The following is a 12,425-nucleotide window of genomic DNA, read 5'->3' as shown; positions in this document are numbered from 1 at the left end:
AAGATGTCTTAATCACAAGTATTTATAAGAAATGAACTTAAATCCCATCATGCTATATCCTATTTGCTATAATTCCTTTGCTCTCAAAATACTTGGAACTGGAGAATGTTAACCTCCAGAGAAATGTCCTTTCTATCCAAACTGCTTACCTGAATATATTTCCGCTGTGTTTCATCATTTAAAACATGTGCAACATGCTTGGAGAAAATCTTCTCCCTACCCGTTCTGGCATGGATACCAACCATAGTGACACCAATGGGCCAAGGGGCATTTCCAATGGCCATCTGAAGATAAGCATCATTAGCCTAGAAAGAAAGATTAAGAAGAGATCAGAAAAACAGAAATAATGTATTGGTCCAAATTTTTATTTCAAGTATTTCACAACTCTTCATGCTGTAATTTTCATCCATTTCTTAAGCATGTTGAAAATACTACCATCCTCCTTATTCAAACAAAAGAAACTAAAATATGTAATGACTGACTGTCCTGCCCAGGCCACAGATGTCCATGGAAAAACAGAAACCAAAGCTAACCTTGTGTGTAAAAGGACAAACAATCCTCTGCAGCCTCTGTGCACTGACAGTTGATGCATTTCAGATCTGGAATTATCAGGTAGGTATTTGATGTACTGACAGAAACCCTAGTGTGGATCTCCTTTCAACTTAGTCTTCTCAACAGGCGGTCACACAGAAGACAGAGGCTAACTAGTTTTCCATAATCCAACCTGAAACTATATCCACTCCCTGAACAGCAGTCAGACCTCTGAGAGCAGTGGGAGCTCTGCACGCTGGGACTGTTATATAAGGCCCACGGCAGATGTGTAAACAGAGATTAAGTACTGGCCCATGAGTCAAATAGCTAAAGGATGAGATTGGCTCTCCAAACCTCCCACCTGGCAAGAACCTTAAAATAAAAGCTACGAAATGTAAAGACAGAAACCAATGAAGACAAATGGCTCCTTTTCTAAACCAAACCTGGCGACTTGTGAAGAGGGAAAAAAGTAGTAAAACAAAATAGAAAGCAGGTAAATTCTAAAAGACTCTGAGGGTCTCAGAGAAGCCTACATAGCCAGGCCTCAAAGAGATTTTAATTTAAAAACATCAAACACGTATGTGTTTGATATGCGGTGTTGATTTTTTTAAATCAGGTACTACAAATACTAGGCTAACTGAAATACCTAATTCAAAGGTGTACAAAGAAATACAAATAGGTTAACTGAAAGATCATTTCTACCCTAAAGATAAATTTGAATTTGCTCTACTCATTTTTTTTTCTTTTTTCGCCCGGTCTCAGTCCGAACACACTCCATCACTGGTTTCCAGAACTCAGATTGCGCAGTGGTCTTGTCATCATTGACCAGGGCTAACAGTTACAGCGGAAGAGGTCTCCCTAAGTGTCCCTCATCTCTAGCCTAAGGGGTTGCTCATTTCTCCGTCCCGCTCCCCGGTTCGCCTGACCTGTTATAATCCTCTTAGGCTCTGGGCAAGCGTCGCTGCCAATTATATAAGGGGCCCAGTCATATAAGGAAACTACTGTGGGTTCATCTGGGGGCTGCACTGGGGACCTGGGGACACCCTGCCCTACAACCCATGCTGCAGCGCCCACATACCAACCTCCCGCTCCCATGCTACAACCCCGGCCACCCATCACTGGCTTAGCTTCTCAATTTTTTTAAAGCTTAATTTTAAAAGGGCAGCCCGGGCCAGCTTGGCTCAGTGGATAGAGCGTCAGTCTGCGGATTGAAGGGTCCCAGGTTCAATCCCAGCCAAGAGCACAAGCCTGGGTTGCAGGCTTGATCCCCAGTGGGGGGCGTGCAGGAGGCAGCCAATCAATGATTCTCTCTCATCATTGATGTTTCTATCTCTCTCTCCTTCTCTCTTCCTCTCTGAAATCAATAAAGAAATATATTTAAAAAAAAAAAAAAGGAGTGGGCGCCCACATGCTAACCTGACCCATTCCGGGGAGGCCTGGCCTGGCCTTGCAAACTCAGACACCTAAAGTGACCACCCAGGATGTTCTGAAATTAAAAAAACAAACAAAAACAACTTGAAAAAATGAGGGGGGGCGTATACACATTTTTATCACTGATTTCTATGTATGTTAATTTTAATACTGGATATTAACTGAAAATTTCCAATATTTAGTTTCCCTAAATTTCCAAAGAAAACTCCCCAAATAGGTTATTTCTCAGTTCTTTCTGTAGTTTACACAAAATAAACTTTTACCTGATTCTCATAGGAGAATGAGAAATGTAACAAGAGGAAAGGCAAGTGATCTAAATTCTTTCTGCAGTGATAGTGACCTAACCGTCCATTCCAATGCAGTCCTTAGTAAGTAGCATGCAACTAACAGAAACTATCTAAGAATAAAGTTTATAGCCATAAAACAAAAACATTTTCTTTGATGAAACTAACTGGCTCTCCTGTAGAGGGAATAAGAACAATACCTTAGGTTCATCAGCATGAGGCTCTGATCAAGGAGACCACCCAATCACCCAGGGAGGCCAGCGGTCCCTTCTCGTGAATACAGATACTCAGAGGACAGACATAAGCAATGTCGTTCCCACTTTTCTGTCAGGGCCTGTCTCCTGTTCTGGAACTGTCACTCCAACTGCACTGAAACTCTTACCTGCTACTCTCTTGGGAGGCACAGTCGCCCAGAGCTCCCTCCTCTCCCTCCGCTGATGGCCCACCAAGCATGTCCTTTACTGGTGCACTCGGCCCTTCTCTTCTGGGTCCCCTCCACCAACTGAGAGTCTCCACTCTCTCCTTTCTAAACTCTGCCCCAGCAGCACTGGGACACCAGAGCTCTCTCCCCCCGCCACCTCCTCCCAGAGGCCACCCAGGAGGAAAGACACTGAAACCAGTGTCTCTCCTGTGGTGGGACTGCTGCAGTCCTGAAATGGGAGAGATGAACGCTAGGAGCCTGACTTGGAACATTTCTCATAGAAACACATATAAAGGGTGGTAAAACTCCACTGTATCAATTAGTACAACACTTCAGCTATTTTACGAATTAAGTAGATATTTATAGCTACATAGCATTGTTTCTATGGGAAAATTTGTTCCAAGCTATAACCAACAATCTACAAATTTCTAAATTCTGTTCCACTCATGAAATGTACCTTGCCCACATCCAGTACATGATCTTAAGAATTTTTACACCTATCTTTAAAATGACTAAAAAATACAGTGTGGTCTGAAAGTTTAACATTGAATGCCCCACAGTAAAGCTGACAATACATAAGAAAATAACAAGTTTTAGTTTTTGGTAGGTTTTGTTGTTCATCCTCACCTGAGGATATTTTTCCATTGATTTTTTTTTAGAGAGACTCAAAGGGAGGGATGGAGAGAGAGAAACATCGATGTGAGAGAGGCACATCTATTAGTTGCCTCCTGCACGTGCCAGGACCAGGGCAGGGGAACAAACCCGCAGTGGAGATATGTGCCCTTAACTGGGAATTGAACCCAAGACCCTTCGTTGTGCAGGCCAATACCCTACCACTGAGCCACACTGACCAGGGCAAAAGATTTTTGTTTTTTAACTACTAATTCATTTTACATTTCTTCTCAGTTTCCTATGTAAAACTCTCCCACACTAAATGAAATATAATGTACACAACCTAAATAGACAAATAACCATACTTCCAAAGCACAGCATAATAATATACCTTCACATATTCTCTCTGTAACATGAATTTAATAATATCTGTTATGGATTCTTTAATATCAGCAGGAAGATTCTGGAAAATAAAGAAAACATAATTAAATTTGGAAGCGACTCTGTAGTTACAGACTGCACTTATTCTAATTTTATATATTCTATTTTTAAAAATCAGTTAATAAAAGCATTTTTTTTTGAGAAAGCTTACCCTTTTCCGTAGCTTTCTGAAAAGGGGTCTGAGATAGGACTCGGTCTGTTTCTGAGTAGCACTGTTCAGTTTACCCTGCACGCTGCGCTTCACATAATCTTCTCTGGCATTCAATTCTTTAGCCCAAACACCAAGAAGAAACTATTGAAAGAATGGGTAAAATTAGACTACAATGCCATCCAGTTGTTGAACAAGTTTAAAGTTCCCCAACACACAAAACAGTTAACTGTCATCCTTAAAACTAATTTCTCAACTGATTACAATATCATCCACTAATATTTAATGAATGAACTATACCTGCTTATTCTGTCATATGTTTTGAAGAAGCACTTCTGGCAATTCACAAACTTTCTTATTCTCTATATATTCCTGGCTCAAAGATAATCCATTTTCCCTAAAAATATTACCTGAGTAACTATCTGAAATAAGCTTTTACTTGCATTTTTATTATATAAAATTTACCTAGATCATCAGCCATATTAATATATGTGCTGTGATATTTAATGAATCACCCAAGTATGTTGTTGTAGTATTTGGACTTTCTACTTTTACAGTAGAAACAATAATTCAATTTAAAATTCCCACTAACGTGCCTAACTTAAAGAGCAGGAAAGAAAAAAAAGGAACAGAAATAAAAGAAACTATGATCCATACCCTCCCCCGTCCCACCCCGTAAAACTACCGCAATGCCCCTTGGGTTTATCTATATACAGAGCACCCTTCTAGAGGCAGTTAAACAGTGAAGGCTGAGGAGAACATACTCCCCTAGTGCCAATCCCTGTGTAATCCTATATAAGGACAGGCAGTCACTCTCAGAGAAAATTCTAGTTCATATTACCCAGTTCCCATGCCCTATCTAGTTCCCTATCATTTCCTCAGTTGATGCAGAATCTTGATGACTAATGTTGTATTTAAATTGTAAATGCAAGTAAAAGCATATTTTGCATTTAAATCTCATGGCCTGAACTCAAATAACTTATGACTAAATGCTGAACTAAACCTGGGATTTGCACACACTCTACCTAAAATACTAAAAACAGAAATGCTAAGAAGGTGGAATGAGCATATCATAGGAAGAATAAACAGCTATCTGTAGAAATGAGAAAATGAAATCCCTAAAAGGTTACTGATGTGTTTGCCAATGTCTTCTTACTTCCTTCCTTTTGTTACTGTCATCACCTCTCATAAAAGGTTCTAGAACTCTATCCTCACTATGCTCCTTCCTAGAATGCTTTAAAAAATGTGGACCTCCCCAAACATCTTGTTCATTCCACTGCTATAATTCTTTTCTTTGTGTTTACGTTAATCAGTTTTTTTAAAGTGCCAAGAGGAACAGAAATATACTGTCTTTGGTTAACCTCTATATCCAAGCACACTGCAATATCATAAACCATGTACATGCCAGAAATGTTTGAGATTTTCTTTCCCAGTCTTTAACTCTTAACAATACAAAAACATAAAAAATAGTTCTTAACTAACCAAAATGTCCTCCTTTCTTAGCCTAAAAGTACATACCTTAAGGAATTTGGTAATGATGTCCATGTCTTTATGATCATCACCTTTTCCTAAAGATTCTCCCAATGCCTAAAGAAAAATAATGCTCCTGCTCATTAGTAAAGAGCAACAAATGAATATACGTTATCAACACCAGTCTAAACATGGCTCTTTATTACACAGACTGTCCAATTTCTATTTAAAAACCTAATGGAATTTCTAAATAAAATTTTTAAAAACAGTAATTTGCCATTTAAATTTTGAAAGCATGCTCTCTTTTATGAATCAAAAGACAGAAGAAGGGGTAAGGGAAATGATTGCTAATGCATATGAGAATTCTTTTCAGGGCAACAAAATTGTTCTAAAATTAGATTGTGATAATTGTACCATTCCATGAATAGATAGGTGCTATGGTGGTGGTTGGGAGAGTGCAATTAAAAGGACATCCTCCTGTGACATCAACATGTGCAAGAGCAAGGAATGAAAGGGAAAAAAACTAACACTTCACACTATATTAAGAGCTTTAAACTAAGCCATACTGTTTGCTTGAGGTTCAGATTTAAGTAATATAATACTGCTCTTTAATTGAGGTTACATATAACACTCCACATTCAACACACTGACAAAAATTAGAAAACAAAAGATTGCCCAGTGTTGACAGGGATTAGGGATGTACGAGACACCCTACTGGTAGGGTACAGACTAATACAGCCATCTGGAGAGCAACTTAGCAGCCTTAGACAAGTTAATTATACATAAACCCAGCGATCCCACTTCTGAGTCCATAGGGGTGATGCACAAGATTATTCTTCACAAAGCTGTTTGTGGTTACAGAGAGCAGGGAGCAATCTAGTTGTTCATATTATGGAGGAACACAAGGAAAAGGCAGTGAATGCCACAAGATTTAAAGTATTAGCAGTTAAAGGCAAATGTTTAGACATACATAAGGCATCAAGGATGGATTTTAAAAACAGTTCAAAGTATGAAAAGGAAAAAGCAGAAAGAATTTCACAGTACAATACCATTTATGGAAATAAAAAACACATGCTCACAAAACCCTATTAATTATATAAGACCAACAACAAATAAAATAATGCACATCAAACATACTCGAATGACTACTTTTAAAGGCAGAGAGTAGGGGAATGTGAGTGGAGAATGAGAAAAAAAGAGACTGAATGAATGAAAGCATGAAATGAAAGGAGGGCCTTTGTAATGACCAAAACCGACAGTCTGCTCTGAACAGAGTAATCTGATGAACTCAACCATTTGTTGCAGGGAATGAAAGGTGTAATGGGAGATGAGGTAAGGTGGATGTAGATATTACCTCTAACTCTTCAATTGTGGTGTTTTCTTCATGAACTTTCAAGTCATTCTGTGTGTCTTCTTCTCCAGGCTCTTGACCACCCACAAGTTCATTGAGGTATTGCTGATCAATCTTATCCAAAGCTGCTTTCAGATCATTCCTCAATCCCTGAGAAAGGTGAAAAATTATACCTAGTTTGAAATTTCACTATCTTTCACTTGATTTTTCACTAATCTTACCTAATAATAGACTAACATGTAAATTGACTGTACCTTCACTACGCTAACCAACCAATCAGGAGAGTATGCAATTAACCCAACAAAGATGGCAGGTAATTTGCATACATAGGCTCCAAGCGGTGTGAAGACTGAAGGTAAGCCGGAGCAGCGAAGACGGAAGACGGAAGACGGAAGGTGGCTCCGGCTGGAGCGAAGGCCTGGGTCCCGGGTGCCGGAGGAAAACCGGTGCCGGCAGCCAGGAGAAGGGAAGGCCTACTGCACAAATCTCTTCGTGCAACAGGCCTCTAATAATAAGTATAATTCATCTCAGACTACCAGTCAAGAGGGCAGAGTAGATAAACACTGTACTTACCTCCTCCCGTGACCATATCAAAATTACAATTTAAATGGTACAATAACCATCATTGAGAACCACCTGAAGGCTACTATGAACTCCAAAAACCTTCAGAAATGTCAACAGTATAAAACTAGTGTCTCCTCTATATCCTAGGCTAGCAACTACATTTCTAACACCAGCAAATTCCACATTCTATTAACACCCAGTTTGTGGCTATTAATAAAAATGAAAGCCTTAAACCCTGGCTGTTGTCACTCAATTGTTAGAGTGTTGGCCCTAGCACCAAAGGGTCATGGGTGCAATTCCTGGTCAAGGGCACATATCTGGGTTGCAGGTTCAATCCCCAACCCTAGTCAGGGTATGTGCAGGAGGCAACCAACTAATGTGTCTCTCACATCAATGTTTCTCTCCCCCTCCCTCCTTCCCTTCCACTCTCTAAAAATCAATGGGAAAAATATCCAGGGGTGAGGATTAACAAAACAAAAAATGAAAGGAAGGAAGGAAGGAAGGAAGGGAGGGAGGGAAGGAGGGAGGGAGGGAGGGAGGGAAAGAAACGAAAGAGGGAGGGAGGAAACGCTTTAAGCTGAACCCTTAACTTACACAATATATAAAAATTAACTCAAAAGGGATCAAAAACCTAAATCCAAGAGCTAAAACTATAAAACACTTAGAAAAACATAGGGGGAAAGCTTCATGACACTGGATTTGGAAATGATTTCTTATATACAACAGCACAAGCACAGGCAACAACTACAACAAAAATAGAAAAGTTAAAAAGTTTTATGCATCAAAGACACTATTAATAGAATGAAAAGATAACCCAAGGAAAGGGAGAAAATATTTTCAAATCATATATCTGATAAGGATTGATATCCAGAACACATAGAAACTCCTACAACTTAAAAACAGAAAACAACCAACAAGATTAAAAATGGGCAAAGGACTTGAACAAGACATGCAAATGGCCCATGGCAAATGAAAAGATGCTCAACATCACCAGTGAGTAGAGACCACAATAAAATATCACTTCACACCCATTAAGATGGCTATGATAAACAAACAAACAAACCAGAAAATAACAAGTGGTGGCTAGGTGTGGGAACCATGCCAGGTCCCCAGATAGTCAAGGCCGATGAGAGCACAGAGGCCTTGTTATCTATACACCAGAATAGACAAATGCCGCTCTGAGCATGAGCCTAAATGGGATGTTCAAGGACTCTGAGCCTGGGAAGCCTAATCAGACCAAGATACCATGAGTGGCTGCAAGGCCATAGCACTCTGACAGTACACTGTGCCCTTCAGTAGCCAATATGATTGATCTAACTATTGGCACAAAGCCTTCTTTGTCTAAATAGTATAAAAGTAAGTTACTGACCAGCTAGTAAGCTGGAGTATGGAGAGAGAATAGCTAGGATGGAGTGTGTGAAGAAGTCTGCTAGAGAAAGCAGCTGGGCAGTAGACAGGAAAAGCTGCTGAGCCAGAGAGCTCAGGTACCACTATGATGTGAGGCAGTAAGTCTAGGAGGCAGCATGCAGCTGCTCAGATAATAGCTGTGGGTACAGAGACTGATGCTGCTTTATGGGATTTCTACCAGCTGGTGTCTGGCTGGCTGCCTGTATGGACTTTCCTGTGAGGACTGTTCTTGTCTGATGGCTGTGTGGCCACTGGCTTCTGCAACCAAGACTCATTTTTATATACCCACAACCTCTCATGGCTTCTCCATCTAAGACCTAGCATTCAAGGAGGTCCATCCCTAGGCAGGGGGGATCAGACCCAACACCTGTATCTAGTGAGCAGAGGATAAAGGGGGAACTTGGACTAAGTTCCCAACAGTTAGTACAGTGGGCAGGGTTCGAGGAAGAACCAGCCCTGGTATAGTCAAATGGGAGAATTTAGAAGAATATATGGACTCAAAGCCACTCAGAGCACCAGAGCTTGTGCCGGGCTCTGACACTAGCATATAAATAAGTGGGACACTTCGCACTGCTGGAAATGTAAAATGGTGGAGCTGCTGTGGGAAACCATTGGCAATACCTCAGAAAGTTCAACAACCCACGCCAAGACACATTATAATTAAAATGTCAAAAAATAAACACAAGTAGAGATCTTAAAAGGAGCAAGAGGGGAAAAAATTGTTATATACAATGAAACATGCATAAGACAATCAGCACATTTTTCAGCAGGAACTTTGCAGGCCAGAAGGCAATGGCACAATATGTTCAAAGTACTGAAAGAAACAAAGTTCCAACCAAGAATACTCTGCCTGGCAAAATTATAATTCAGAATTGAAGAAAAGATAAAGAGTTTTCCAGCTCTCTCAGCCACTGGAGCTTACCGTTGCATCGGTGAGTGTGGCAGGGGAGCCAAACCTAGGTTTGAAATGAATGACTCTTTGCTTTTGCATCGGACTCGCTGGCTCCCTGTGGGTTCTTGGGAATCATGAAATCTGGGCACAACATTTGGGGGCTCGTCCGGGATTCCCAAGACCATCGAGGGACCCCCGATCCGAAGAGTCTGACTGACCGCGGTATGTGTGTGTCGTTGTATGTTCTGTTCAGTGTGAGCTCGTTTCTGGAATCTGTAATTGCCTGAGGGGTCTAGGCGGACGCGCCGTGAACGACCACAGGCGGGGGAGAGTTGGAAGACGTTCCGCTCCCCAGGAGGGATGGATATGCCCCTCACCCCAGGAGGGATGGATATGCCCCTCACGAGGGATGGATATACCCCTCGCGGATTTGAGACGAGGCAGGTCGCTCCTGCCGGTTTGGCGTAAGGCCAACGTCTAGTTGCTTCCATGGAGTTGGAAGCCTGTATTTTCGGGCCCTGTTTAGTGTTCTGTGTTTGTACTGGACGGATGTTATGGGATGGACTCAGACTGCTCCTTTGGGTATTGTGATTGATCATTTCAAGGAGATTGGGGGAGGCTTTAGAGCTCCCTCAGGAGTTGGGAAGTTGTTAGGAATTGAATGGATTGTTTAAAGTCTGAATGAATGTCTGGTGAAAGTGTGGGAGTGTGGAGGGAGGGGGATTGCCCTCCCCGCTCCTTTGTGTGGCGGTCGGGCGGCTGCCTGAGTGAGGGTCTGTGGAAACAGGTCACCCCCTCCCCAAGTAAATGCGTCTGGGATTTCTGTGCACGTGTTAGGAGAAAAGCTGGCTTAAAACTAATGTGTGCACCGTCCATTTTCGGATAGGGTTTTGGGCTAGCGTATTTAATTTGCTACCTAAGATTTTAAAAAGTTCTGCAATATAATGTTGGCCATCTATCTTTTAGGGGTTTTGGTTTGCTCTTCCCTTGTTTATTGTGAGAATGAGGAAATCATCTTTTCTGTCAGAGAACAGTTTAGACCGCCACAATGTTGAGCTGCCTGACTTGGCAGCCACCATGTTGGCCGCATGGCATGCCGTGCCCCTGGGGGCCGCCATCTTGGAACAGCAGGCCCCTCCCTCTGACTTAGTCAATCACAAAAGGAATGTCTGCTCACTGAGGCAGGATGGGATTTCAGGGGTGGAGTTTTAGGCGGAGTTTTACTAAGGAAATGCAGATGGGGCAGAAAGTGTGCCTGCCTCCCAGATTTATTTAATACTAAATTAGCAATCACGGTCTTAATATAATTTTAGTGGTATGATAGACCAATGTTTTGAGCAGTTGGCTTTATAAGGGCCGACAATAGAGCTCATATTTCTCAAAGGGCTTGTAGATAGAGAATTGAAAAGCTTTTACAAATTCATAAATGCATCCAGGATTTCTGTGCACATGTAAAGGAAAAGGCCAGTTTAAAAACGAGTGCGCATAGTTTTGAGCTGAACTTGACCTTTTGCTGTGTACAGAATAAAAACCCGAGACTGTTTTGGCCTTAATAGTTATGGGTTTGCTTCTTGAATTCCCCAGCAGGAAAATTGTGCAGCTATGCCAGGATAGCAGTAATCCAATTTCTAAAGTAAAGTAAGGACATTGAATGGTTCTTTCCTTCCTCTTTAACTTTTGGGGGATTGTGTGAATGGATTACTGATGTAGATTATCAAGAATCTCTAAGGTACTTGTCCTGTATCTGGAGGAATGGCTTCTAGATGGTATTCACCATCTCTGGGACTTCCGGAGGGAATTCAAAGCCCGGACTGGCTAAGGGTTCGAATCTGGCCTATCTTTTAAAAAGGTAGAAAAGAAGCATTCCTAAGCAGTTTTCTACTGCCTCTGTTCAGGGACTTGTTCTGTATCTCGACACAACTGAAACTGATTTGTTGGTATTTTGTGGTATAAATGTGGCATGTACCTTGAAGTTCTTAATGGGGAATGTATCTAGTTATCGTGTCTATTTAGTCTTGATTTCCTTGTTCAATATGAGTACCGTTTCTATCTGGATGAGACATAGGTCAAGAATCCTGTCCTGGGATGTGGGAAAGGGAGGCCCCCACATCTGTTCCTGTCAGGCCCCCATCAGGGGACTTGGGCGGTGTTCCTGTTATCTGCTCAAGATCCCAAGACTGTCACTGAAAGGGTGTAAGTGTAAATATTTATTTGATGTTTGTATGTCTACTTGGGTATAATTATCTGTTCATGTAAGTGTGGAAGTCTGTGGGAAAAAAAGGCACACGCTTGCCCCAAGAGCGCTTGCTCTCTGTCAGAGGTGGAATCGGCCCGCCTAACTAGTAAACATCTCTGTCTGTTTGTTTGCTGGGAACTTTGATTTGCTATGTGATATTCAGTGCTGGGTTGGGATTTTGGAATTCTGGGGTAGATTTAAAAGGTATTTGTGGCTTTTCTAGTCTGATTGGGACATTTAAGGGTGGGGCTCACAGTTCCTCAGGGCAGAGATTTCATGGGCCCTTCCCCCTGCCTGTGCTGAATTAAATAATACAGGCCAGTGTCATTTGGCTTTCTGGTTAAAGGAAGACAATGGGCCTTAGAATCTGTAAAGGTGGGCAGGAATGAAGCTGGTCAAATGTACTGCAAGGGTTTGGTACCTGTTGCTGCTAGCAAAGGAGGGGCTGATACCCACTTCTAACGCACTCCCTTGAAAGAGGCCTGGTTGCTGCTCTGCCACAAAGGGAACTGATAGAAAGGCCAAAAAAAGCAGAGCGCTGTAACTGATAAACAGCGTTACCTAGAAGCCATCAGGACTTTGAAGTTCTCCAAGAGAGGAGGAATCTGAATCGGAGACTGGCGAGGACTGGGTGGCT

General features: G+C 41.7%; 1 protein-coding gene and 1 non-coding gene across 7 annotated transcripts in view; both read right to left on the bottom strand.

The window, feature by feature from the left end:
- Positions 1–12,425, bottom strand: part of PRPF18 (pre-mRNA processing factor 18) — a 44,724-nt gene that overhangs the window by 9,360 nt on the left and 22,939 nt on the right. For all 6 annotated transcript variants that reach the window (XM_036341851.1, XM_036341885.1, XM_036341863.1 and 3 more), the window contains 5 exons: positions 6,693–6,839; positions 5,387–5,455; positions 3,872–4,012; positions 3,671–3,742; positions 150–305 (listed from right to left, as the gene is read on the bottom strand). In XM_036341851.1, coding sequence (XP_036197744.1) covers positions 150–305; positions 3,671–3,742; positions 3,872–4,012; positions 5,387–5,455; positions 6,693–6,839 — 585 coding nt within the window. The remainder of the gene's footprint in view (positions 1–149; positions 306–3,670; positions 3,743–3,871; positions 4,013–5,386; positions 5,456–6,692; positions 6,840–12,425) is intronic.
- Positions 1,285–1,359, bottom strand: LOC118661797. Its single transcript, XR_004969479.1, has one exon.

This window comes from Myotis myotis, unplaced genomic scaffold (genome assembly GCF_014108235.1).
Source record: "Myotis myotis isolate mMyoMyo1 unplaced genomic scaffold, mMyoMyo1.p scaffold_m19_p_1, whole genome shotgun sequence".
Lineage (NCBI taxonomy): Eukaryota > Metazoa > Chordata > Mammalia > Chiroptera > Vespertilionidae > Myotis > Myotis myotis.
This window is presented reverse-complemented; position numbering and strand designations above follow the sequence as displayed.